The 25786-nt window shown below is 64.6% G+C and overlaps 5 protein-coding genes across 6 annotated transcripts; 2 read left to right on the top strand and 3 right to left on the bottom strand.

The window, feature by feature from the left end:
- Nucleotide 1: 1 nt before the first annotated feature.
- On the bottom strand, nt 2–7183 carry CHLRE_10g447350v5 (uncharacterized protein). The gene is made up of 13 exons (XM_043066904.1): nt 6830–7183; nt 6293–6448; nt 5956–6045; nt 5622–5765; nt 5067–5326; nt 4694–4843; nt 4016–4184; nt 3515–3632; nt 2987–3357; nt 2613–2777; nt 2258–2395; nt 1981–2087; nt 2–1786 (listed from the first exon to the last, which is right to left on the bottom strand). The coding sequence occupies exons 1-13, from the start codon at nt 6935–6937 to the stop codon at nt 778–780; spliced, it is 2985 nt and encodes a 994-aa protein (XP_042920301.1). The 5' UTR covers nt 6938–7183; the 3' UTR covers nt 2–777.
- Nucleotides 7184–7313: 130 nt separating this feature from the next.
- On the top strand, nt 7314–12875 carry CHLRE_10g447300v5 (uncharacterized protein). Its single transcript, XM_001698424.2, has 12 exons — nt 7314–7475; nt 7615–7724; nt 7918–8152; nt 8319–8404; nt 8565–8643; nt 8822–8896; nt 9040–9123; nt 10323–10442; nt 10675–10797; nt 10983–11115; nt 11251–11510; nt 11655–12875. The coding sequence occupies exons 1-12, from the start codon at nt 7425–7427 to the stop codon at nt 11715–11717; spliced, it is 1419 nt and encodes a 472-aa protein (XP_001698476.1). The 5' UTR covers nt 7314–7424; the 3' UTR covers nt 11718–12875.
- Nucleotides 12876–12891: 16 nt separating this feature from the next.
- CHLRE_10g447250v5 (uncharacterized protein) lies at nt 12892–16003 on the bottom strand. Of its 2 annotated transcripts, none has more exons than XM_043066902.1 (13): nt 15785–16003; nt 15545–15654; nt 15298–15407; nt 15034–15143; nt 14842–14879; nt 14523–14632; nt 14322–14385; nt 14029–14138; nt 13828–13891; nt 13542–13651; nt 13295–13404; nt 13055–13164; nt 12892–12917 (listed from the first exon to the last, which is right to left on the bottom strand). In XM_043066902.1, exons 2-12 carry the CDS (start codon nt 15591–15593, stop codon nt 13107–13109), a joined length of 933 nt encoding a protein of 310 aa, XP_042920299.1. In that variant the 5' UTR covers nt 15594–15654; nt 15785–16003; the 3' UTR covers nt 12892–12917; nt 13055–13106. The 2 variants fall into 2 exon arrangements, with proteins under 2 accessions (XP_042920299.1, XP_042920300.1); XM_043066903.1 differs by having other exon boundaries at nt 14348–14385; nt 14770–14879; nt 15080–15143; nt 15785–15963.
- A 70-nt stretch (nt 16004–16073) lies between these two features.
- On the top strand, nt 16074–17169 carry CHLRE_10g447225v5 (uncharacterized protein). The gene is made up of 3 exons (XM_043066901.1): nt 16074–16465; nt 16525–16638; nt 16701–17169. Exons 1-3 carry the CDS (start codon nt 16106–16108, stop codon nt 16908–16910), a joined length of 684 nt encoding a protein of 227 aa, XP_042920298.1. The 5' UTR covers nt 16074–16105; the 3' UTR covers nt 16911–17169.
- Nucleotide 17170: 1 nt separating this feature from the next.
- CHLRE_10g447200v5 (uncharacterized protein) lies at nt 17171–20953 on the bottom strand. The gene is made up of 9 exons (XM_043066900.1): nt 20545–20953; nt 20095–20463; nt 19500–19955; nt 19285–19304; nt 19062–19198; nt 18716–18941; nt 18257–18575; nt 18093–18194; nt 17171–18016 (listed from the first exon to the last, which is right to left on the bottom strand). Exons 1-9 carry the CDS (start codon nt 20774–20776, stop codon nt 17286–17288), a joined length of 2592 nt encoding a protein of 863 aa, XP_042920297.1. The 5' UTR covers nt 20777–20953; the 3' UTR covers nt 17171–17285.
- Between the last annotated feature and the right edge of the window lie 4833 nt (nt 20954–25786).

Genomic DNA, 25786 nt, shown 5'->3' with positions numbered 1-25786 from the left:
AGATGGAAGTGTGCACACATCAGTGCCCCAGACCGTCCATCTCGCGTACTTGGTCTCCACCAGACCTAGCCCCACGCGACACCCACCTTGCCAGCCATCCTGGGTTGCGGCGCGACATGAGGGAATACGTAGCCAGAGTGTGTAAGTTTACGGACCGTTGAGCAGTTTCGCGCTGTCCAGCCAAGGTCCAGGGGGCGTTCGTGGTCGCAGCCATGTGGGCTCGACGTACGCAAGTGGTAGTCCCCAGGGGCCAAAGTAAGGTCACGCCAGGGGTTGGCAAGGCCGCCAAGGACAAAGGGTACCCCACCACACAGCATTGTTATCCGATTGCACCAGGCGGTAGGGACGTGCGGATTGTCTGTACAAGCTTTGCGTGCGAGGTGAATTAAGGGCACGTCTGCGCGTCCCTGCGTTCCTCCGCACTCCAGAAATCCCTCTAGGGCTTCCCCCTTGTAAGCGAGTCACACGAAATCAACTCTTCCATCCTCCTCCTGCAACGTGGGCATCTCATGATGACAGCAGGATGTGCAGCCCCAGCAGCCCTACGCATTGCAAACCACGTGTGGACCTCGCGTCTAACAGGCACTTAACGCGTTGATCCAAGCCCCGACGACCATGACAGCACTACAGCACTCCATTGTGCCAACCGGCCACACAAAGCACCCCTGCACACAAGCAGTACTGCGGCGCTCCGTATGCAATCGTGTTGGTGATGTTCAGCACTGGACCGCCGTGTTTGCAATTGCATGAGCGCTCAGCGTCACCCGACTCAAGGCTCTACTGCACCGGGAATGGCTGCACATTAACGCCCCGGCACCACTCCGCAAAGCTGGCTGCTGCCGCCGCCGCCTGCTTCGCCTGCACCGGCGGCAGGCCAGCCGCCGCCAGCGCCGCCACGGCCGCAACCGTTGCCTGCTTGCTGCTCTCCAGCAGTTGCTTGCTGAGCTGCGCCGCCACCGCCTGCCCCAGCTGCTGCAGCTGTGGCTGCTGCAGCGCCTGCTCGTCGTACGGGTCGCGGTGCACCGGGATCAGCCGCGCCGCCAGCTGGCCGCCGCCAGCCTGCGCGCCCGGCGTCAGAACCACCGACGGCATTGGGAAGCGACCAGGGCTGGGGCTGAGGCCGCTGCTGCTGGCGGCGCCGCCCTCAGTGGCGGCGCCGGCCGCCTGCAGCGCGGCCTCGATCAGCTCCGGCGTGAGGCCAGCGGCGGCGCCGGTGGCCGCGCCCGGCGCCGTGCTGCCGCCCGGCGCCGGCTCCTCCGTAGGGCTCACCAGCACCGCCGTGCCTGCGTCCAACACCAGCGGCACCGTGCGCGCCATCACCGCAGCCAGGCTCACGCACGGCAGCGCCGCCAGCTGCGGTGGCGGCAAAGGCAGCGGAGCCGCCGCAGCGTCCGGGAACGGCGTAGCCGGCGGCGGCGGCGCTGCCGGAAGCACAGCATACAGCTTGGGCGCCATGGCCCGGTAGGCATCGCCCCAGGCCGACCACAGCAGCGTGTTGATGCCCACCAGCCGCGTGTCGCAATCCCACAACGCGTGCAGGTGCGCGTGCGCGGAGGCGGGGTGCGTCCCCGGCGGCGGCGGCGCGGGCGCGCCCAGGATGAGCCCGCGCGTGAAGTGGTAGAGCGCGTAGGCCAGCGGCATGAGCTCGGGCGGCCATTGCCACAGCTTGCGGCCGCCAAAGCCCAGTAGGCCGCGGCTGGTCATCACCTCGCGCCCGCAGCGCGCCGCCACCAGGCTCAGCTGCGCGCCCACCGCCAGCCGCGCCTCCTCCGCCTTGCGGGAGTCCCTGTGCGAGCGGGCGAGGGGCGAGGGCAGCACACGTCGTCGCTCACGGTGCGGCAAGGTAAGGCGCTTGGGTAATGCCACCAGTGCGCTGTGGTGTCATTCCTACACACGCCATGCCCGCGGCCGCATCGGCTCCTGCACCAGCCGCAGAGCTCGCCACGTAATTCCCAAAGATGCCCCGGCGCAAACGCCCACCTGAATGCTCCCGCCTTCTTGGCGTCCAGCACCGCCCGCTTGCCTAGCAGCGCCGCCGCCGCGGTCGGGTTGACGGTGCGCAGAAACTCGCTGCGGCTCTCCACCACCTGCATGCACATGCACACATGCACATGTACAGCCGGGAGGACGGGCGGCCCTGTCAGCATGCGCGCACACATGCACGTAAACGCGCGCGTGCAAGCCATGCGGCCTTGCACCCGTATGCAAACCATCGCCACCGCCCCCCATTCACCACCGCCACCGCCACCGCGCCCACCTGTATCTTGCGTGTGACCACGCGCACCACCCGCTGCTGCGCCTCCAGGTCTGTGTAGTGCAGCGCCACTTGCAGCAGCAGCGAGGGCACGTCCAGGTCCCGAGTCACCTCCAGACGCAGCGAGGCGCCACGTCCGACCTGCGGGTGGGGTGGGGGGCAGCGGGCACAGGCCAGGCGCGGGGACAGGAGCAGGGGCAGGGCCGTGCGTTATAGGACACGCAATGAGCAAGCAAGATGTGCTCACAAGGACGGATGAGCCATTGGGAGGGGGTCCGTAGTTGAGCACCTATACAGCGGGTCGCGCTGCACGCGCCTAGCACCGCGCCAGCCCCCGGTGTCCCTCCATTGCGCGCACCTCCAGGGCGGTGATGCCGCACGCCGCGGACGACAGCCGCCATGGCGCGCCGCCCACACCCGCGCCCGGGTCGCGCGCCGTGCCGGGCCGCGGCAGCTGCTCCGCAGCCCCACCCGCGGTGGGCACCGCCACGGCTGGCGTGCCGGCCATGTCTTCCAGGTCAGACTAAGGCGCGGGCGCCGGGGGTGGGTTTGGCAGAGGGGCAGTGGATGGTTGGTGGTGGTGAGGAACAACGCCAACAAAGCGGCAAGAAAGCGACCCCCCGCCCCATGCCCTTGAGTCACCCTGTCAAGCGCCGCGCCTGCTACTGCTGGGTGGAGGGCACGCCGCCGCGTCATGCACGCCCTGCCCTGCCCCCTCCCTTCACCGCTCACCCGGATCGGGTCCAGCGGCCCCATCCACTGCGTCAGCTTCAGCCCCTCAGAGCAGTAGCAGTCCAGCCGCCCCTCAACGCCCCAGCGCCGGCCCAGCGCCGCCCGCAGCTGCCGGGACAGCAGCCCCGGCACGAAGCCGCCGGCCGTGGCGCCCACAGGTGCCGCCGACACGCCGGTGGGGTGGCTATGCCCATGCCCGTGCCCGTGGCCGCCGTGGGAGCTGTGCGAGTGGCTGGCGCCGCCATGGCTGGGGTTGTGCGCGGCGTGCTGGGTGGGCAGGTGGTGCGGCGGCAGCACCTGCGGCATCAGCTCGCCGCCGCTGGTGTGGGCAATGGCGGTCAGCAGCGGCGCGTTGATGCCGATGCAGGTGCCTGTGTGTGCGGTGAGCGGAGCGCGGGGCGCCGCAGGGCAGGATGCGCAACACGATCCGACTCAGCCACCCTTCATGCGGCAGTTGCGCAGTTCGCACATCACAGCGGATGCAGTTCCCAACACCACCGTGCCCGCCTTCACTTCAGCCCCGCTCACTGGTGAATATGTCCACCGCCACGCCTATCTTTGCGGCCATGGCGCCCAACGCCACACCCAGGTCCAGCGCCGCAGCCACCGCCTTGTTGTCGGGCGACCGGCCCTTCTCGCCCACAGCCTGCGCAGCGGAGAGGAAGCGGCACCGCGAAAATGACATGACCGGATCGAGTCACAGACATCCCCGTTGTCTCATACACGGTTGCCGGCCTCGTGCCGCAGGCCGGTGCGGTGCCGTACTGACAGCTTCGTAGAGTGTGCCGCCCGCACCGCTCCACCAAGCAGCGGCATTTACCCCTCTAATCTCGCATGCACGACCCTTCTGCTATACCGTTAGATACACCTGAAACACTTGAGACTAATGAGTCCCCCTCCGAACACAGTGACATGTGACAAGTGACACACAGTAACATGTGCACACGCCGTCTGGGCGGGCTTCGTTTCGTTTTTCAAAACACACACACACACATACACACACACACACACATACACACACGCACGCACCTGGTCCAGCAGGTTCAGCGGCACGGCTCCCGGCCCCCGTGTGGCTGGGCCCGCGGCCATGAGCACCACCCGGCTGGCGGCCAGGTGGTGGTGGCGGCCCAGGTCCAGGTCCAGGTGGGCCGCGGCCGCCACCAGCCGCAGCGAGGCCTCCACCGCCGCACACAGGCACCTGCGCGGTGTGCAGCCCAACGAGAGCGTTTGCTGCTGAGCCCTCGCCACTACGTCCTGCTCGCCCTGCACTTGTCGTCGCCATACAGACGCACGCATGCCGGCAGCCCACCCCTTACTCCAGCTGCGCACTCGCTCTCCCCTTGTGCTTTACACACACAAACACACACACACACATGGCCCTCTCAACCCCCCCAGGTAAGTCGTGGGTTTGCTTGTCGCGTCCGCGTGCCTGTCTTGTGCTGTTGTGCGCGTCACCGAGCCCGGGCGGCGACTTTTATCGCCGGCGCCGCTCGCCCTGCTACTCCACGACGCCTCGGCCCACATCCCATAAGTATTACCGCTCGCAACTAACGCCTCTGCCTGCACTCCCGTTTTCGTTGGCTTTGGTTTAGTTTGGGCTGGTATGTACAACCCCTCCCTTGGTGTTTCCCTAACACCCACACCCACACCCACGCACACGCACACGCACACGCACACGCACACGCACACGCACACACACACACGCACCTTGCTCGCACGCGAACCGGCACGTCCCCCTGCACGGTGCGCAGTGTGGCCAGCACCTTGGGCAGCAGCGCAGCCACCTCGCCCGCCGGCGCCACAAGCAGCCCGCTGCCGCCGGGGCCCACACCAGACCCGGCCGTGCGGGAGCAGAACCTGCGGTGGCACCAAAAGCCTCAGCAACGCCTGCACAGCGCTGGTCTCAACCTCTTATCCCATCCTTCCCAATGCCGCCCCTAAGCAAGGCCGTAACCGATCCGAAGGCTCCGCCCTTCCAGCCTTCGCCCCCAGTCCGCCCTGCAGTGCATCATCCATCTACCACACTGCCTCCACAAGCGCCCCACAGCCTCCATCCATCCCCCAGCCCCCTCCTGCTCACTTGTCCAGCAGCTGCTGTATCACCGCCTGCTGGTCCGTCGAGTGCTCCGCGCCCGGCACCACGCCGCCGCCCGAGGGCGCCGCCGCCACGCCGCCGGCGCCGGGCACGGGCTGCGCGGCGAAGGCGGCGGGCAGTGTGTAGCTGGCGCGGTGCTCCGGACCCAGGTTGTGCAGGGCCACGGCGCCGTCAAAGGTGATGAGCGAGATGAGCGTGGCGGGTGGCAGCGACGCGGCGGACGCCAGCACCGCCTCCTTCACAGCCTGTGAGCGCCAGCGACGGAGGGTGAGCACAAGTGAAGGTCGCGCGAGCCCACGAGTGCGCCAGTGCGAGTGCAGCTGCGCACAGTGCTGCATCAGGTCCTGCGCGCGGCTGCGCCCCTGACCGCAGGGCTACAGCCGACGCTTCTTGCCACCACATGAGCAGCCGCGCTAGCGCAGCCTCTGCTTTTCTTGCTCCCCCTCCTGGCTCTCCCTCCTGGCCCTCCCCCATGGCCCTCCCTCCCTCCCTCCCTCCCTCGCTCCCTCCCTCCCTCCTCCCCGCCCTCCCCTCCCTCACCCGCAGGTCACTGGGCTCCAGGGTGGTGTCCACCGCAAACACCACGTGCGGCGGCACCGCCTGAGGCGTGTGCGCCGGGCCCGCCGCGCCGTTCCGCAGCGGCTGCACGTACTCCACCGCCTCACCGCACAGCTCAGCATAGCTCTGCAGCAGCGGTGGAGGCATATGCCCACAAGCGGCAGCGAAGGTGGGTGGGTGGGGGTGGGAATGTCAGGCCTCCTGGCAGCCGGCTGCTGCAACGTATTGCCCGGCCGGTCCCTGCATGCCCTTCTGCAGTTTGCGTGCACGTGTGTGTGCAAAACAAGAACCCCCCGTTCTACCCGCACATGCTCACCGCCACGTCCGCCGAGTGGCCCAGCTGATCCTTATGGACATTGACGGCTCCACACAGGTTGCACTTCCATACCCACTTGGTCAGGTTGGTCTGCAGGGGCCACCAAGGCGCCGCACAGGCACACCGTGTTAGTTCAGCCGCTATGGTAGGCTGCCGGTGCCGTGGCCCGCCCTCTCAGACCAGCGCTCCATTCCACGGCTTTGGTTTGGCCGTGCTGGCAAAGCGGCGGAGCTTCGTTCCACCCGCTCGCATTCAAGCGTAACGTTGTTGGTATGTCTGCTGCGTACATCTACTCGTCTGCCCAACGATATCCGCACGATCCACCCCCACGCCTTGCCTTGCAGTACACGTTCATGAAGCCGGAGCAGCCGTTGCAGCGTGGCGGTGTGCGGCCGGTGATCTGCGGCAACCGCAGCGCCGCGCTGGGCACGAAGTCCATGTGCGCGCCCAGCGGCACGCCGCACGTGTTGGCGAACGCGCGCTGGTTCACCACCTGTATAAGACGAATTAGGGCTCAGAACGGGGGCCGCCAACAGATGGCATCCGGTTTGTGGCTGACCAGCAAGTGTATGCTGCACTGACCAAGAGGGACCGACCCCCAAGCCGACTCCCCGGGACCCCCGACCCCGACCCCGACCCGAGGCCCATGGCCGTGCCGGAAGTGCCAAGCAAGCGCGTGCCTTTCCTCAGCCCGAACCCAGCTAATACTAATTCATGCTCTAAGTTGCACGGTGCTTGCGTCAGGATGAAGCTACTCCGCTTGCGTGTCTCGCGCTGCTGATCGGAATCGGACACAACGGTCGCAACCCAAGCCAATCCCTCGGAGTTTGGACTCGTCTGGGTTAGTAATCAACTGCATCGACAAAAGACTTACACAGCCCGCCACGAGCGTCAGGACATGGTCGCAGGGCACAACACCCGGCGCTGCCACAGCCGCTCCACCATTGGAGGCTGAGGCAGCTGGCTGAGTTGGTGACTGCATTTCTGCTGCTACCGGAGGCACGGTCATTCAGACCACTGCGGTCCGCGACAAGCTACTGGAGCGAGCGAAGCAGTGTGGGTCAATAAAGCAAGAGCATTTTCATATTAGCAAACACGAGACACAAACGGCTTCAGATGCAGTGCGACAAGCGCAACAGTCTTTAATTTTGTTTCTCGGATTTAGGTTTAAGACGACAGAAAGCCGCTGTACAAATGTATACCTGTATAATATCCTAGTTGAAGTATTGCCAGACGGTGTGAACAGCAAATGCAGCTGCCTCGTTGGAATGGCTGAATGGGGCCTCAGCTCATTGCGGGTTTGCGGGAAACGGGTTTCTCCAGTGTCAATAACAAATATACTCCCAGCGGACAGCGTAGACGTCCTACCCATTGGAGCAACGCCCCTGAACTGAAAGAACGAATTTACGCGGGATCGTCTAGGTCTTGGTTGTCCCTTCCTCCAGCCCTCCCTTCAATCCTTTTTATCGATGCAGCTTACCATCACCACGCCAGATGGCGAGCACGTCTTTCCCGTTGAGGTGTGTTACGAGGAGAGGAGAGGTTGGCTGGGCCCGGGCGGGTCTCGTCACGGTTTTGGCACACGGGCTCAGTTCTTGCGTCGCCTATCCAGACAGCCCTGCCATCAATACGCCCCCCCCCTCACACACACACACACAGATTGACGGCAGTACGAGCTTCGCGGACGTGAAAGCGATTTGCGAAGCGGAGACGGGAATTCCGTCGACCTCATTTGTGCTGCTGCACAACGGCAAGCCGCTGACAGACACGTGAGTCTTGGCGGTCGAGGGTTGCCAGCATAGAGCCTAGCCGGCGCGGCACATGCCAAGCAATAGCACGCCCACATGTGGCACTTTGAAAACCCTAATCCCGTATGGCCGTTGTTAGCTGTACAGCCCGCCCCAACCCGCGCTCCTGCACCGGCCAACTTTCCGCCTGCTTTGCCTTTCCGCCCGCCCGCAGCCAAACGCCGTCGACCGCCGGCGTCCAGCCGGGCGACATGCTCATCCTGGTGCAGCCGCAGCAGGCCGCGCCGGGGCGGCAGGGGCTTGGGGGTGGCGGCGGCGGCCGCGCGCAGCAGCCGGGCGCGGGTGGTAGCGCCCAGCAGGCTGCCATGCTGCGGAACCCTGACGGCACCCTGGTCAACCCTGCGGCCGCCATCCAGGCGTTCAAGTCAGACACAAACATGATGGACCAGGTATGGGACGGGGATTGAAGGTGATTTAAAAGTAGGAGGAAGGACGTGGCCACGGAGCTGGTTGGGACTAGGTAGGCACGCGCATGTTGGGACCTGTCCATCCCTTGCAGCTCCCTACCTGTGATGTGCCTTGCCTCCTATAACCCGCCCCGCTGTGCGCCTGCAGCTGCGTGTGCAAGCCCCTCGAATCCATGACGCCATCATGGGTGACGACATCGCGGGGCTGCAGGAGGAGCTGCGCCGCTCACACAGGTGAGCCGTGAGCCACTGCCGGAGCGGGCCGGAGCGGGCCGAATAGTACACAGTGGAGACGAGGACCGGGGCTTGGAGGATGGGGCCAGCGGTGGTGCGGCGAGTCATGATGCTACCTAGGATTCAGTCTGCTTCGTTTTCGTTCGGCTGCCGTGCGCAGGGCCCAGACAGACGCCAATGACGAGCTGGAGCGGCTGTACCACATGCAGGAGGAGGACCCGTTCAACCCCGAGCTGCAGGTACTGCTGGGGTGGCGGGCTGCGGCGGGCGGGGCTACGGGCTGGGGTGGGTGCCCGTCGGATGATGATTTTGGCACACAAAATGTTGTATGGCGTTGCGCAAACCTGGCGCAAGGCTCAGTGCACGACGCACCGCACACAAGTCACGATGGCGTTACCATCGCTTTTGCTGCTGCAGGCCAAGATTGAGGACGCGATCCGGCGTAAGAACATTGATGAGAACTACGAGGCAGCAATGGAGCACAACCCCGAGGTGGGGGCGGGCGCGGGGAACAGGGCCCAGGCAAGAGAGAGACCGCACTGGGGCACTTGTAATCAATTACGAATCTCGTGTAAAAGGTTAACATTGCTGACCTCGGCCGCAATCATCCACCACCTCAATTTTCGCGCCCGCAGAACTTCATCCAAGTTAACATGCTGTACGTGGACATGGAGGTGAACGGCGTGCACGTCAAGGCCTTCATCGACAGTGGTGCACAGGTGAAAATTAGATTTTTTAAACGATAGCCAAAGCGGCCGGGGCGAGGGAGGAAGCGAGTTTGGAGCGAGGGAGCGACATCCCCGCCGGTCGCGCGTTTTCCTCCGCGTTTCTTCCTCCGCTCGGGTCGGGCAGGCGCCCTACTACACATAATACAAACATTATTGTATGCTTTTATAATTTTGCGTAGCTTTTATATCTGCCAAGGGACCCAACCACCAAAACGTCGACCGCGACCGCCGACCGCGACCGCCCGCTTCAGCCCCTACCCGCACTACGAGCGCAAGCAGCCCGATTGGCTGCCGCCCACCGAGCAACCCCCGGTCTGGCAGGGCCCTGCGGCCGCGGCTGACGCCCTGCGCCGCGAGAGCGTGCAGCGCCGCAGCGAGCTGCTGGCCGGGCTGCCGGCCGCGCTCGACGCTGTCGGCTGTGCGGCGCACTCGCTGCTGTGCCCTGATGATGAAAACGGCACAACGCACAGCGCCTCGGTGTTCTCCTGGGAGCCGCGGCAGGGCGCGGTCTGGGACCACTCCGAGTCACTGCGCGCCGCCTGCGCGGTGCTGCCGCTGGACAGCGTCATCGCCAGCGGTCGCAGCCACCTCCACCTGCACGTTGACGACCTGCTGAGCAGCAACAACGGCCGCTCGCTGCTGCGCGAGATCATCTGACGTTGTGGGCAGGGTTGTGGGCCAAGGTGGGCCAGGGTGGGCCAGACAAGCTGCGGCGGCCCTGTAAGGGCTGCTAGGTGGCTGCGTTTGGCTCGGCGCGGCGGCGCTGGGCAGGCCAGCTTTGACAATCATCATTTGCCTGCTTTGACACGATTGCAGCGTATCTCAAAGGGCCATCTTAGACTTTAACTCCTAAAGTAGATTGTGAAGGAGGTGGCGGCTATAGCTAGGCTTTGGGGCGCGGGTGCCCGTGGTGCGGGGGTGGGGTGATGGGTGCGGTATTGTGCATCGTGGGTCTCGGCTTGTCAAACAGCTGTGGCTTCGATTGTGTTTCCTGCGTGAGCTAGTAGTAGTGGTCTGTTTTTTTCTCTTCCCGCCCGCCCGCCCTGCCAGCATAGCAAGCACCGGCACATAATGGCGACTCGGGCCTCGAGGGATAAAGAGCCCTACGCGCATCCGTGGTTCGGCCAGTCTGTCCGACAACCTCCGATCGATGCTGCTTTGCGGCCCTCATTGCCGGCTGTGCGCCGCAGATGACCATCATGACCGCGCCCTTTGCTGAGAAGTGCCATCTGACGCGGCTGCTGGATGAGCGCTTCAAGGGCATGGCGGTGGGCGTGGGCAGCTCGAAGATCCTGGGCAAGATTCACCAGGTGGGTGGGTGGATCCGGGGAAAGGGCGGGTCGCTTGATGGCTTGGATTGGAGGAGTGGGTGTGCTAATGTGTTGCGGGACCGGCGGGTCAAGTAGCGGCACGGTGGCTAGCGAGAACGCAAGCGACAGTTATGCATGATGGCTCACATGGATAGGTTTAGTAGCGTTCTGCTGGGCATCCGTCGTTACATTGCATTTTCAGTCGCTTGCTCTCTCGCATGCCCGCCTGCAGGCCAAGATGAAGGTGGGGGACCAGGTGGTGACCACGTCCATCACCGTGCTGGAGCAGAAGACCGGACCGCAGTTCATCTTCGGACTGGACATGCTGCGTCGCCACCAGTGCTGCATCGACCTGGTGAGGCCCTGGAGAGTGTAGAGGGGGGGGTCGAGGCGTGGGGCTGGGGCCTAAGGCCTCTTGCACGATTCGTACAAGAGACTGGCGAGCACAGCAACCGGGAGGTCTACGTTTGCGTTTGCGTGGCGAAGAGCCTAAAGACCATTGTGAAACCGCTCCCGCGTTGTCGCCCCCTTCCCCCGCAGGTGAAAAATGTGCTGCGCATCGGCTCGTGTGGTGTGGAGCTGCCGTTCCTGCAGGAGAGCCAGATCCCTAAGGACTTCTCGGAGCACGTGGAGGACGTCAGCGAGGCGGAGGCCAACCGCCGCATGGACGCAGGTGGGCCGGGCGCGCTTTTGACGCGACGGAGCAGGTTGCATATGCACTCGGTTGTGGGGACACTGCGCACGCACATGCGAATGGCTCGACCTGCTGGCTGAGCTGCATCCGCAATGAATTGGGTGCATTGTTCAGACGAGGCGGCGGCTCGTAACCGGATGGACACGGACGGCGGTCGCGCGCCCGCCAACACCGCGGCACCGGCCCCTGCTGCGGCACCCGCCACTGCCACCGCCCCCACACCCACGCCCGCTCCCGCGCCAGCCCCGGCGCCGGCACCAGCGCCTGCCCTGGCCACGGCACCGGCGCCAGCTGCGGGCGGCGCGGGTGCGGAGATGGAGGGCAAGATTGCACAGCTGATGGCGCTGGGGGCGGACCGGAACACTGCTGTCCAGGTGCGGGCACCACGTCTGAGTCGCTGCGCTCCGGCTGAGCTCCATTGAGTCACGCGCACCTTACGAACGCAGCTCCGTGCGAATCCCACCCCAGGACAGACTGCCGGCACCTGGTCACGCTGTCCTCGTTTCTGTGTCTTGCAGGCGCTCCAAGCCGCTGGCGGCAATGTGGACATGGCCGCCAGCTTCATGTTTGACATGAGCTGAGCAGAGCTAACTGCGTGGTGTACGTGGCAGAACAAGCGCGGGGCCAAGGTGGCGATTCTTACGTATGGAAGGGCTCTTGCACGAGTCGGCACGGGCCGGACGCTGTCTGGATGCCTAGTCTGTATGGGGCGGTGGCAGGGGCGTCTGCGGTAACAGACGGGGCGTCGCCTCGGTGCTTGAGCAGCTGGCGTTTGAGCCAGGCTCGCCTGGCTAACAATGACACATGTGTGGGCGATACTATATTGCATCAAGAGACACAAGACGACGAAAGATATAGCGGTTTGCAGATTTTTTGACATGTCCCGGTTTGACATGTCAACATGTGAATTGCGACATACAACATTGCGACATATGCTATAATATACCAACAACCAGCTCTGTTGTGATGTATGGTTCGCGAACTTGGACGGACAGCAGCCCTCGCGCCCCTCGCCCGCCACGGCGCTGCCACGGCCCACCCAGCTGGTTTCCACAGCACAACGTATTTTCCCACGTAATAGCCGGCGAGTGCAGCGTACAGTACGTAGTACTACGAACTACGCAACCCTGGTGCCGGACGGACACACCTTGACCTGCACCACCTGCAGCCGGCTGGCGTCATCAATCACGGCAATCTATACGCTGAATGCTTGGCTGAATGTGGATCCGGCCCCGGTGGAAGCCAAAAACCATTAAGCTGTTGGCTGTTGTATGGTGTGGCTGGACAGGAATCAGGGTGCATGGTGAGCCTTTGTCGTCCTTTTACAAATCGCCTGCACTGATGCGGCACACACAGTGTGGCGTCGCATGTGTCTGTCTGGTGCTATCATATGTGTCTGTCGGGCGCCCGGAGCTTGAGGACTGCGTGTCAGCAGTCGAATTGTCGTGTCAAGGCTTTCTGGGTTCGGGATTTCAGCTGTCACCACTGGGGCATGTCCCTTTCATCCCATGCCTTGGTCCTACCACCGATTGGCGAAGTGTTTGTTAGTGAATGTGAATGCAAGACGCCGTCGCGAGCTCCAGGCTAGCAATAAACATCACGATTGCTCTGCCATGGCACGTCTGTGGTGCTGCTATAAGTGTTTAGCCTCTACCACCGGTGGGAGGGGCCTGCTTTGACATCGGCCAGGCCTTGATAAAATGTCCACTGGGCGACGTTTGTCCGCGGCACCCCTTCAGCCATCAACCTCCCGCGCTCCAGCCGTCCGCCAGGTGCAGAGCCTGCGAGGGCGCCGCAGGTGGGGGGCGGGTGTCAGGGGAAGCGGCAGCGAGTGGCACGCGCGAGCGTGCAGCAGGGCGGGGGGCTGGCGGTATGCTTGTCCTCTCCCACGCACCCAGCCCCCGTGCGCCCAGCTCACCAGCTGCACAGCCGGGTTGAGCAGCGGCTGTGAGCCCCTCCCCCGCCGTCCATCATCCTCCAGCACTCCAGCAGTCCACCAGCGCTCCAGCTGTCCGCCAGGTGCAGAGCCTGCGAGGGCGCCGCAGGTGGGGGGCGGGTGTCAGGGGAAGCGGCAGCGAGTGGCAAGCGCGAGCGTGCAGCAGGGCGGGCGGTATGCTTGTCCTCTCCCACGCACCCAGCCCCCGTGCGCCCAGCTCACCAGCTGCACAGCCGGGTTGAGCAGCGGCTGTGAGCCCCTCCCCCGCCGTCCATCATCCTCCAGCACTCCAGCAGTCCACCAGCGCTCCAGCCGTCCGCCAGGTGCAGAGCCTGCGAGGGCGCCGCAGGTGGGGGGCGGGTGTCAGGGGAAGCGGCAGCGAGTGGCACGCGCGAGCGTGCAGCAGGGCGGGGGGCTGGCGGTATGCTTGTCCTCTCCCACGCACCCAGCCCCCGTGCGCCCAGCTCACCAGCTGCACAGCCGGGTTGAGCAGCGGCTGTGAGCCCCTCCCCCGCCGTCCATCATCCTCCAGCACTCCAGCAGTCCACCAGCGCTCCAGCTGTCCGCCAGGTGCAGAGCCTGCGAGGGCGCCGCAGGTGGGGGGCGGGTGTCAGGGGAAGCGGCAGCGAGTGGCAAGCGCGAGCGTGCAGCAGGGCGGGCGGTATGCTTGTCCTCTCCCACGCACCCAGCCCCCGTGCGCCCAGCTCACCAGCTGCACAGCCGGGTTGAGCAGCGGCTGTGAGCCCCTCCCCCGCCGTCCATCATCCTCCAGCACTCCAGCAGTCCACCAGCGCTCCAGCCGTCCGCCAGGTGCAGAGCCTGCGAGGGCGCCGCAGGTGGGGGGCGGGTGTCAGGGGAAGCGGCAGCGAGTGGCACGCGCGAGCGTGCAGCAGGGCGGGGGGCTGGCGGTATGCTTGTCCTCTCCCACGCACCCAGCCCCCGTGCGCCCAGCTCACCAGCTGCACAGCCGGGTTGAGCAGCGGCTGTGAGCCCCTCCCCCGCCGTCCATCATCCTCCAGCACTCCAGCAGTCCACCAGCGCTCCAGCTGTCCGCCAGGTGCAGAGCCTGCGAGGGCGCCGCAGGTGGGGGGCGGGTGTCAGGGGAAGCGGCAGCGAGTGGCAAGCGCGAGCATGCAGCAGGGCGGGGGGCTGGCGGTATGCTTGTCCTCTCCCACGCACCCAGCCCCCGTGCGCCCAGCTCACCAGCTGCACAGCCGGGTTGAGCAGCGGCTGTGAGCCCCTCCCCCGCCGTCCATCATCCTCCAGCACTCCAGCAGTCCACCAGCGCTCCAGCCGTCCGCCAGGTGCAGAGCCTGCGAGGGCGCCGCAGGTGGGGGGCGGGTGTCAGGGGAAGCGGCAGCGAGTGGCACGCGCGAGCGTGCAGCAGGGCGGGGGGCTGGCGGTATGCTTGTCCTCTCCCACGCACCCAGCCCCCGTGCGCCCAGCTCACCAGCTGCACAGCCGGGTTGAGCAGCGGCTGTGAGCCCCTCCCCCGCCGTCCATCATCCTCCAGCACTCCAGCAGTCCACCAGCGCTCCAGCCGTCCGCCAGGTGCAGAGCCTGCGAGGGCGCCGCAGGTGGGGGGCGGGTGTCAGGGGAAGCGGCAGCGAGTGGCAAGCGCGAGCATGCAGCAGGGCGGGGGGCTGGCGGTATGCTTGTCCTCTCCCACGCACCCAGCCCCCGTGCGCCCAGCTCACCAGCTGCACAGCCGGGTTGAGCAGCGGCTGTGAGCCCCTCCCCCGCCGTCCATCATCCTCCAGCACTCCAGCAGTCCACCAGCGCTCCAGCCGTCCGCCAGGTGCAGAGCCTGCGAGGGCGCCGCAGGTGGGGGGCGGGTGTCAGGGGAAGCGGCAGCGAGTGGCACGCGCGAGCGTGCAGCAGGGCGGGGGGCTGGCGGTATGCTTGTCCTCTCCCACGCACCCAGCCCCCATGCGCACCCAGCCCCCGTGCGCCCAGCTCACCAGCTGCACAGCCGGGTTGAGCAGCGGCTGTGAGCCCCTCCCCCGCCGTCCATCATCCTCCAGCACTCCAGCAGTCCACCAGCGCTCCAGCCGTCCGCCAGGTGCAGAGCCTGCGAGGGCGCCGCAGGTGGGGGGCGGGTGTCAGGGGAAGCGGCAGCGAGTGGCACGCGCGAGCGTGCAGCAGGGCGGGGGGCTGGCGGTATGCTTGTCCTCTCCCACGCACCCAGCCCCCATGCGCACCCAGCCCCCGTGCGCCCAGCTCACCAGCTGCACAGCCGGGTTGAGCAGCGGCTGTGAGCCCCTCCCCCGCCGTCCATCATCCTCCAGCACTCCAGCAGTCCACCAGCGCTCCAGCCGTCCGCCAGGTGCAGAGCCTGCGAGGGCGCCGCAGGTGGGGGGCGGGTGTCAGGGGAAGCGGCAGCGAGTGGCAAGCGCGAGCGTGCAGCAGGGCGGGGGGCTGGCGGTATGCTTGTCCTCTCCCACGCACCCAGCCCCCGTGCGCCCAGCTCACCAGCTGCACAGCCGGGTTGAGCAGCGGCTGTGAGCCCCTCCCCCGCCATCCATCATCCTCCAGCACTCCAGCAGTCCACCAGCGCTCCAGCCGTCCGCCAGGTGCAGAGCCTGCGAGGGCGCCGCAGGTGGGGGGCGGGTGTCAGGGGAAGCGGCAGCGAGTGGCAAGCGCGAGCGTGCAGCAGGGTGGGCGGTATGCTTGTCCTCTCCCACGCACCCAGCCCCCGTGCGCCCAGCTCACCAGCTGCACAGCCGGGTTGAGCAGCGGCTGTGAGCCCCTCCCCCGCCGTCCAGGTGCAGAGCATTTCGTCCTCGCCTATGTAATTGTGTATGTCGCCTGCGTATATGTGTAATATGCCGCCGCTTTGTCGAGTTCGATGTCTGATTTTAGCGTCGTGACGAAGAACTGTTGTTCTGACTTATTTATCAATCAGCAAGCCACTATGTGAAACGTGCGTTTTATGAAACGCGGTAAGGGCGAGCAGCAGCCCGACAGCAGCCCATGCAGACCGTCCCGGTCCGGTCAAAGGCCCTCGGGCCTCAGACCCTGCCCACAAGGAAGATGCCAAAGACTTTTCCTTTTGATACGTACTCGCGGATTATCACCTACAAGTGCCGGAATTTGTCCACAAAGAAGGTCAAAGAGCAGCTGCGTTCGCGGGTTTCCGAGTCCACTATTTATCGCTGTTTCAAGCGTTATCAACTCCTTGGTGTTATCAAGCCAAACTGCAACAAAGGATTGAAGTATAGGACACGTAAATTTAACACTTCTGCTCTCGAGTCACTTCAAGCCCTCTTTGCCGAAGTTGAGACTCTCTACCTGGACGAGGCTGCTGCTATCCTGACCAACGTTCTGGGGGTCTGTGTGAATCCTTGTGGCGTCAGTCGAGCGTGTAAGGAGCTCGGCCTCTCTCGCAAGAAGGTGCATGCATGTCGCGTGACAATGAACTTGCACACTTTGTCACGATTTTACTTTCGCAGCTTACTACACGATTTCGGGAGGCTAACATATCTCACCAGAATCAGTTTATCCGCTACGTTCGGGGGTCCCACTTTCGGCTCGACCAGTTCATTTGGCTAGACGAAAGCGCTGTGGTGAGTCCCGCTTGATAAGTTTTGCATGATACACATGCCACTGAGGGCTATTCGATGCGCAGAATCACCGAAACTTCCTGCGGCCGTGGGGTCGTGCACAGCGGGGTGTGCGCACGAAGTCGACCACCCCACGGTCCAAGGGACCGCGCCATTCCGTGCTTCCAATCGTAACGGCCAGCGGCGTGCGTGACTGGTACATCGTGCCTGGGTCCATCAACATTGAGCGCATGAAGGACTTCATCCAGCGCTGCCTGGTGCGTCGTGAGTACTAGCGTCCTCACACCCTAGCCTGACCCGGCCTTAATTCGCAGATCCCCAACCTGCGTCCGTTTCCTGGGCCCAGGTCTGTTGTCATTATGGACAACTGCAAGGTCCACAAGAACTCCGAGGTTATTGCTATGATTGAGTCTGTTGGTGCTGTGGTGCTGTTTCTTCCAGCGTACTCCCCTAGCCTCAACCCAGTGAGTACCCTTGAGGCTGATAGCTGCAGACTCCATGGACAGATGTGGCACGGACATTGGACATTGCAGGCGGAGCTCGTTTTTGCAAAAATGAAAGCCTACCTGCGGCGACACTTTGACCTCCTGGAGCTGGTGGGTAAATGCACGCGTCGCAGTGGCGGTAGCTTCCTCATGTGACATGGTCCCTTACAGGGTGTGCCGACCGCGATATCGCTTGCGCTCCAGTCTATCACGGCACGGGCGCGCGTCGTGGCCCCCCTTGCTGCTTGCGCCCAACTCCAGTGCGCCGGGGCGGCTTTGACTGCGGTCACCATCACGGCCGCGACTGCGGCTGCGGCTGCGGCCGCTGGGAGAGGCCCGACGCACCGGGCGCGCGTCGTGGCCCCCCTTGCTGCTTGCGCCCAACTCCAGTGCGCCGGGGCGGCTTTGACTGCGGTCACCATCACGGCCGCGACTGCGGCTGCGGCTGCGGCCGCTGGGAGAGGCCCGACGCACCGGGCGCGCGTCGTGGCCCCCCTTGCTGCTTGCGCCCAACTCCCGTGCGCCGGGGCGGCTTTGACTGCGGTCACCATCACGGCCGCGGCTGCGGCTGCGGCTGCGGCCGCTGGGAGAGACCCGACGCACCGGGCGCGCGTCGTGGCCCCCCTTGCTGCTTGCGCCCAACTCCCGTGCGCTGGGGCGGCTTTGACCGCGGCCACCATCACGGCCTCGACTGCGGCTGCGGCTGCGGCTGCCGCGAGAGCTCCACCGCCGTCCCTTGCCTTGGCTGCGATCCCGGCTCCGGCTGCGGCTCTTGCTACTGCGCTGGCTGCGCTGTTCATGGTGCTCGCGTCGTCGCCCAATGCGCTGCAGGCCAGCCACAGCCTCGTCCAGCCCGCAGGCCGCTGGCGTGTAGCTAACGCCACCACTGCTGCGCCCTGTAGTGGACGTCACACCCCGTCAGCAGGTGAAGGCTTAACGTTGTGAAGGACCTGCAAGGCGCCATCATCTTACCAGCTGGTACAGGGGCGCGTGGAGGGCGGCCCAGTGGGGCCGCATCGGAGTAGCCTATGCGCGCGCCAGTTCCGCCGGGGATGAGAGGCACGCCCGCCGCATCTGCAGGACACAAATTGTAACTTTGTGCAAATCCTTGGAAGCTGGGCAAGCATAGGGCGCACCTGACAGACGTTGCTGCGGTTGCTGTGGCTCTTGATGCCCGACGGCAACAAGGCCGTCAACAGGCCGTCCGCTGGCTGCAGCTGGAAGTAGCTGCTCCACCTGCGCGGCTAGGGTTGGTGCTGTGCGCGACGGCACCCGCTGCTGCATTCTGCCAACCTCCACCGCCCCACTCCCTCCTATGGACACGTTGCACATAGGCAGCACACCAGAGCTCTCCAAGTCAATCGCAAGCGCCACACCCCAACCATCTCCGACATCCTTCACCACCACTGGCTGGTTGGCCTGGACTGCAGCGAAGCTGGCCTCGTGCCGACTGACCTGCACACACAAACAACAAAGAAACGCCGGTGTTGGGTCTACTTGTGCGCGCACGCCCGCACGCACGCACGCACACACGCACGCATGCACGCACGCACACACGCGCGCACACACAAACCGGATATTGGAAATCAACTCACCGGTCGGTAACCAGCGAGCGCGGTCCCGACCTGCCAAGCTGCCCAGGCTGAGGCCGATGCTGGTACTGGTACCGGCGCCTGCAGCGGCACCGCCGCCTGCGGCCCACCACTGATGGCGGTCCCTGCTCCTGGCCCTGCCACGGACTCGACACCTTCCCCAGCTGCCGCAGTGGCCCCCTGCACCGGCAGCACTCCGCCTGGGCCCGCCTCTGCGGCAGCTTGCAGCCTACAGTGCATAAACATCGTGCACGACACCTTGTCACTCATGCCCAACGTATCATAAGGCAGCCACCAACTAGAAAGAAACTGGTTGGACCCAACACCACACACGCATGGTCCTACTCACTTCTCGTTGGTGTCGGATGACATAAACTCCTTTACGTGCGGTGGGAGAGCGGTAAACAGGTGCCGCTGCACGTCCTCCCGGCGCTTGAGGCCCAGGCACGCACGAAACGCCGCCAGGTCGTCCGATGGCACCTCCAACTGCATAAAAAGCACATGCATAGGCACCATGTGAGAGACAGGCGCATGCTGCGACCAACGTGCACGCAACGGCCTCAAAAACCTACAAGTGCCGATGCCAAGGGCCCTGGGAAATTGTCGGGTGTGTAATCAGAGAAGAAGCGCCTGGCGAGGCATTCTGCCAAGTCGGTCATTGCCACCCGTTCCGCAGACACCGGGCTGGCGGCTGGATGGTATGTGCTGCGCCCCCCGCCACGTCCCCACCCATCCCGACCGCCGCGCCCTCTGCGCCCGCCTCGCGCCCCAAGGCCGCCGACATCACCTCCCAACCCGCTGCTCGGTCCGGCGTTGCTGCCTGCTGCTGCTGCTGCTGCTGCGCCGCCGACAGCCCCATAAGCACCTGTTCCCCGGACGAAACCTCCAACGCCTCCGCTGAGCACGCCACCGCTGCCGCCGCCACCGCCGCCGCCAAGCAAGCTACCGCCGCTGCCAAGCAAGCCACCGCCGAGCAAGCTGCCGCTGGTACGCAGGTCACGGCTGCTTAAGCCGCCACTGCCGCCGCCGCTGCTGCGATGGCTGCTGTAAGGACCAGCAGCGCTCGTGGGCCCCAAAGCATCATCATCGTAGTCGATGGCGTCCTCATCGTCATCGGCGCCTCCCTCCATGGTAAAGCCCAGGCCCGAGCCTGTTACTGCCACCGCTGCACCCGACTTGGCTTTCGTCTTGGTCTTGCCAGCAGCGACAGCTGCCGCCGCCAGCCTGCGCGCCTCGGGCGGCCCTGTGCAAGAAATGAAAGGCGTCGAGGGAGAGCTACAAGGGAGAACGTGTCTGCCAGCCCACACTGTGCCCAGCCCCCACATACATTCTGTCCCGAATGCGCCTTATGCACACCTACACATGATATACCCAAAGCTCACCTGCGCGCTCCATCACGTGCAGCAGCGCGCACCCGCCGGGCTTAGTCTCGCCGAGGGACTCGACCAGCCGCCCGGCGTCGTCGTCGCTGACACGAGTTGGTGCGGGGTGAATGCTGTCTGCCGGCGTCACGATGGACAGCTCCGTGTCCGCCAGGGCGCCCAGGTCAGCGCGGCGTGCGGTGACCTTACGGAGCAGCGTGCTGAACAGGGCACTGCAGGCGTTCGTGTCGCCGGCCGGGGGCAGGGTGACGTTCCTAGCCAGCTGTACCGCGCTGGCACCGCTGGGCCTGAGTTGGCTCTTGGCGCGTGCGTCAATCTTAAAAAGTCTTGCAAGTATATCGATTGTAAGTGGGGCCTGTGCTGGGGCCGCTGCATGCGCAGTTTGCGTACGCAGCAATTTGTGCTTCAGCTCTCGGCACCCCGCTCGCTCGCAGTTCGTTCATTACATACCTTTAATGCGCTTTGCCAGCGGCCGCCTTGGCTGCTCCCGCTCGCGCTCCTGCTCCCGCTCTTCGCCATCGCCATCGCCGTCGCTGTCCTCAGAGGCCTCGGAGCTGTCACAAAGCTCACTTGAAGACTCGCTAGGTGCAACATAGTCGTTATCATCAAGCTCGTCGTCACTATCATGTTTGCGTTTGCCACTTGCGTTTGCCTCCGTTTTGCCCTTGACCTTGGGTGCCATGATAATGAATACAGGTTATCAACCAGATTTTGCGCCCGAGGCCGGCAAGAAACTGACAGGAAACACAAAGCGATCAACCCATCCCAAACCCATCTAGTGCAAAGTGCAGCCACGGGCACCCACGCGCCCGCACGACCGCCCGCCCGCAGAATCTGTCAGCTGCTCTGTGCCAATTTGTGATGGGACTGTGTAGAGCAGGGGCTTGGTCCATGCATGCGTTTGCGTTGCCTGGAGGGAGACGCCGGCACGACGAACTTTGCGTGGTGCTGTGTGCACACAGTGGTGGAGGTGGCACTGCCGGGCGCGGCGCAACCATTCCCACTTGAGCGCGGACGACACCTTGCGTGCGCAAGTGGGGGTAGAAAAGGGCTGTAGTGCGGCCGCGGGAGAGACGTGCTGTGGTGTGGGGCGCGCGTCCTAAGTTAGGTGGCTGTGGCACTGCCGGGCGCCGCGCGGGCTGGGGAGAGACCGCCGTGTGTGGGGAGTTTGATCGGGAGTGAACGGCACTGCGGCGCCTTTAGAATGCTTACCCTACCGTGATAATTGTTGTACGTATATTGTACTGTATTGCGGCTATATGTCATATGTCGCAATGTTGTATGTCGCAATTCACATGTTGACATGTCGCAACCTGACACACGCGGGTACCACTCTGGTCATTTGCTGTGTCCAAACTTTGACAGCCTGGTAGACCCCACAGGTATCATCTGACCAGACCGCCAGCATACCTCGTTGTGTAGTATGCGGTTACTATGGTGCGGAGCTGAGCAGATGAAACCTGAAAGGCCGTACGGCTGCAGCCATGTATGGGGTGTGCAATGGGACACGGAATTTTTTTTGTCGTGAAAAGTAAAATGTAATTAGCGTGATGGATAGCGTACGTACAGTGTATGCAGGGTATTCAATCGCCATTGTAAAAAGAACATGCATCAAAAACTTATGTGCAAAAATGTCATTGGGTCACCTGGGGTTCCTTGTCCCTCCTCGTGCCCCCCTCGTGCCTCTCCCGCTAACGCATGTGACCTGCTCACTCCTGGTTGTCCTCAGACGTGCTTGGCCTGGACCTCATCACTCCAAAACTTACTTATGTCGTCCCTATACTAGTGCATACCGCAGCCCTCTACACCAGCCATCCACCCGCGATCATACATGTACCCCGCCCCGCCTATCACGCCTTGGGCACCGGCTGGCCCGTGACCAGCTTCAGCATGTGATGCACAGTGTTGCGCAGCCAGCCCATCTTGCCACGCACACGAGACGCCACACGCTTGTTTATCGCCCCTTCCCGCTTGTGCTTCAGAGCTGCGTTCACGATCTTCACCCCGCTGTTCCACTTGCTGCCGTCCACACGCCCTGCAGCGCCGCCTGCGTCCGCGAGCGTGGCAGCTAGCATCAGCTCGTGCTCCTTGTAGGCGCCACGAGTCCTGCGCTTACGCATGCTGAAGCCCCGTGTGGCGCGCGCCTGCTGCCGCAGGCGGTGCATGAATGTGATCCTGGGTGTGGCACCCTTGATCACGCGCAGGGACGGCTTGCCACCGCACAGGCACACGAGCAGCGAGAAGAACAGCTCGCAGCAGTCCGAGCTGAATGAGCGCTCGCATAGCTCTGCACGCCACTCCACCGGCAGCCGCTGCAAAACCTCCAGCCGCGTGTCGCCGTTCACCAGCCAGCTGGTCACGTTCTGCAGTGTGAAGCCATTGACGTAGGTGGGCAGGGAAGGCTTGGCGCTGCCGTGTAGCACGCGCGCGGTGAAGAGCGTGTTGCCCAACATGCGCTGAAGCATGTAGGTGCGCCGCAGGATCCGTAGCGCCCGCTCCACGGGCTCCCAGCCGCACTCATCAAAGGCCTCAAAGGCCTCGATCAGGGTGCGCAGCACGACTGCCTCCCGCACGAACCCGTACGTCCGCAGGGCTGCGTGCAGCGGCACACAGCCTATCCAGTACTGGGCGCATGGTACTGACTGGGAGTCAGTCTCGCCACGGATTATGGCCAGGAGTGCGCCTGGGTCCAGGTTACCGTACCGCTCCACACGCTCTGCCGGGCAGGTGGCCTGATACTCGCTCGCAAGTTCGTTGGCCACAGCCAAAAGCACGCCCTTGTCCAAGAAGGCTTCTCCCCACTTGCATGCCGCAGCAGAAGCAGCTGCTTCCGCCTGGCCGCACGCCGCCACTCCTGCAGCCTTGGTCGCTTGGCCGTGCGCCACCGCCCCTGGTGCTGCGCCCGCCTGGCCTTGCGCCGCCGCCACTCCTGCAGCCCCGGCCGCGTGGCCGTGCACTGCCGCCGCCGCCGCTCCTCCCGCTACTGCTGCTGAGGTGCTGCTGTCATCGCCGTCACTAGCCCACCCACTACGGCATTGGGCAGCAGCACGCTGCATGGCTGCGAGGCCGTCAAGCTTGCCGAGGAAGCAGCAGTCGTTCGTCTGCGGCTTTGCTGTCTTGAGCTTGTGCGGCTCGTCGATGACGATGCTGGGCAGGCCGGGCAGAGTGAATTGGAACTGCCGCCCGAAGTCGCGGCCGGCCATCTTGCACGTAAGCAGCATGCGGTCTAGCCGCGCCTGATCAATTGCGTGCCGGACGATTACCTCCTGCCTAGCCTGCCCCAGGCCTGCTGGTGGCATGCCGTGGGTAAGGCGGAAGACCCAGTAGGCCTCTGACTCCGCCGCTGCACTGGCGAGTGGGAAGGACGTGCCTGCTGGGTTTACCTGCCCGCGGTCGCCAGGCAACACCGCCTGCCTCGCCAGGTACTGCGACCGCCAGATCAATCGCGAGACGACAGCCGTGCCCTCCTCAATGGGCAGCTTGAGCACCAGCTGCCGTGCGGCGGCTGCCTCTGCCTTCAGCGCCTCGTGTAAGGCATTGCTGGGGGCGGCGCGGGCAGCCGCATTTGCTGCATGCACGTCCTTGCGAGCGGCCGCTGCGTCCACGCCGCCGGGGCAATGCCGTGACAGGCCCTTGGCTCGGAAGCTACCAGAACTCCCGGCAAGTGGTGTCTGCACTGTGAGCGTGGGGGTCAAAGGTGCCGCCATGTAGGCAGCGAACGCCGTGATGATGCCCTGGGGCACCCGCTGCATGCTGACGGGGCACTGCGCCGACTCCCGGTGAGAGGTGATCTCGTGGCTCAGCTGCTGCACCGGTCGCTGCAGCTGGCGCCACGGGATGTGCGCCTCAATCTCTTTCATCTTCTCGTAATGCGACTGCAGCTGAATCACAAGGGCTGGGGCGTTACGAGACTGCTCGATGCTTCCCGACAGCCTAGCGGCCGGAGAGAAGAGGTCCAGTGCCAAGGGCTGGACCCCCGGCCTCAGGCTGGCGACATGGCGGACGTATGGCGCTGCTGCCGGAGGCATTGTGGCCGCCGCTGCGCTAGCCGCCACAGCAGCAAGCCCCCCAGCGACGTCCACGGCTGGCTGCAGCGCTACCGGTGGAAGTGGTGCCGCTGCCTGCTCCTCTATCACGCGATGGTCCGCCTCAACACACTGCGGGCAGAGCCAGTCACCGGATGGCACCTTTGACAGTGCTGGCTTCAGGCAGTGCTGGTGCCAGCCAGCGTACTGGGACTCGCAGCGGCAGCGCGGGCCGTCACAGAGCAGAATCTTGTTGCGCTCCGTGAAGTCTTTGTCGCCGCACACGAGACAGTAGTGGTCGTACTGCTGGTCGCACTCTGTTGTGCCGACTGCTGGCACTGCCACCACGGACACAGGTGCTGCTGCTGCTACCGCTGCTGATGCAACCGTGGTGTCAGGAATGCAGGCCACCGACACCTCCGCCGTCTTGGCATGCTTAGCAGCTACTGCAGGCTTCATGCCCTCCGTTGCATAATCAGCAAGTCGGGCTGGGGCCGCTGCAGTGCGCTTTGGTCGCGACTGTGTCTGCTGCTGCGCCAGTGGCGGCGGCGGCCCTGCGGCTTTCGCCACCGCCGCCGCCGCAGTCGCAGCCGCGGCAGTCGCAGCCGCAGCAGTCGCAGCCGCAGTCGCAGCCGCGGCAGTCGCAGCCGCAGTCGCAGCCGCAGTCGCAGCCGCGGCAGTCGCAGCCGCAGTCGCAGCCGCGGCAGTCGCAGCCGCTGCCACAGTAGCCGCGACGAGGGATTGGTGCTGCTCAAGTGCCGCTGCGGCCTCTAGCAGCGGCGCTGCCCGTGGTGTGCTGGCGATGCTGATTCTCGTCAGTGCAGACATGGACGCACCCCTTGGCAGCACCCGCTGGGCTGGAAGCAGAGGCACGTGCTGCGCGTAGTCCTGCCAGGCTAGATCCCGCCGCTGCCAACCGTGCCGTTTCGCACTGGCGTGTCGGGCCTGCTCAGCAGCAGCGCACAACCGCTGACTCTCGCGATTGAGCTGGGCAAGGTTGGACGACAGCTCGCCGCTGGCTGCAGCGTTGGTGAGGGAGAAATGCTCGCCGTCTGCCACGACAAGCAGCAGCTTGCCTCCTTGCGCCTCCAGCTCCTGCTTGACGCTGCTGACCAGCCACCGCATCAACTGCGCGCTCGCCTTGCTGCTGATGTGCATCCGCGCCACCATCTCCGACACCCGGCTGTCCGGCGAAGTGAGCATGGCGACAAGCAGTGAAGTGGCTGCCATACGCGTCACGTCGTAGAGTGATGACACCGCCGCACGCATGTTGCGTGCAAGCATGCCCACCAGTGCCGCGCAGTGGGCCTCAGCGTTGCTGCCAGCAGTGGAAAGGCTGACTGTGACACTGCCGTCGGCGGGTGACGGAGCGCACATGTCAAGAGTCACCAGGTTGACATCGCGCACGAGCTGGGCCCCACTCAAAAGCCCCTCCGCCTGCGCCACCACAGCCTGGAGCCGCCCAATGCGCTGCAAGCTGGCGCACTTATGCGAGACCTGCTGTGACTTCAAGCGCTGCTCCCCCACGCCATTGCGTGCCTGGAACCGCGCGCTCTGAGCTGCCGCCGCGTCCTGCGCTGTCTTCAGCCGCGCGTGTGCCAGCGGCAGGACCTCATGCTGGATCCATGTCGCCACAAACTGCACGCTAGCAAATGCCGCGGCAGCAT

This window comes from Chlamydomonas reinhardtii, chromosome 10 (assembly GCF_000002595.2).
Source record: "Chlamydomonas reinhardtii strain CC-503 cw92 mt+ chromosome 10, whole genome shotgun sequence".
In the NCBI taxonomy this organism is placed as follows: domain Eukaryota; kingdom Viridiplantae; phylum Chlorophyta; class Chlorophyceae; order Chlamydomonadales; family Chlamydomonadaceae; genus Chlamydomonas; species Chlamydomonas reinhardtii.
The sequence above is the reverse complement of the archived record's forward strand: the minus strand, read 5'-3'. Positions and strand labels throughout refer to the sequence as shown.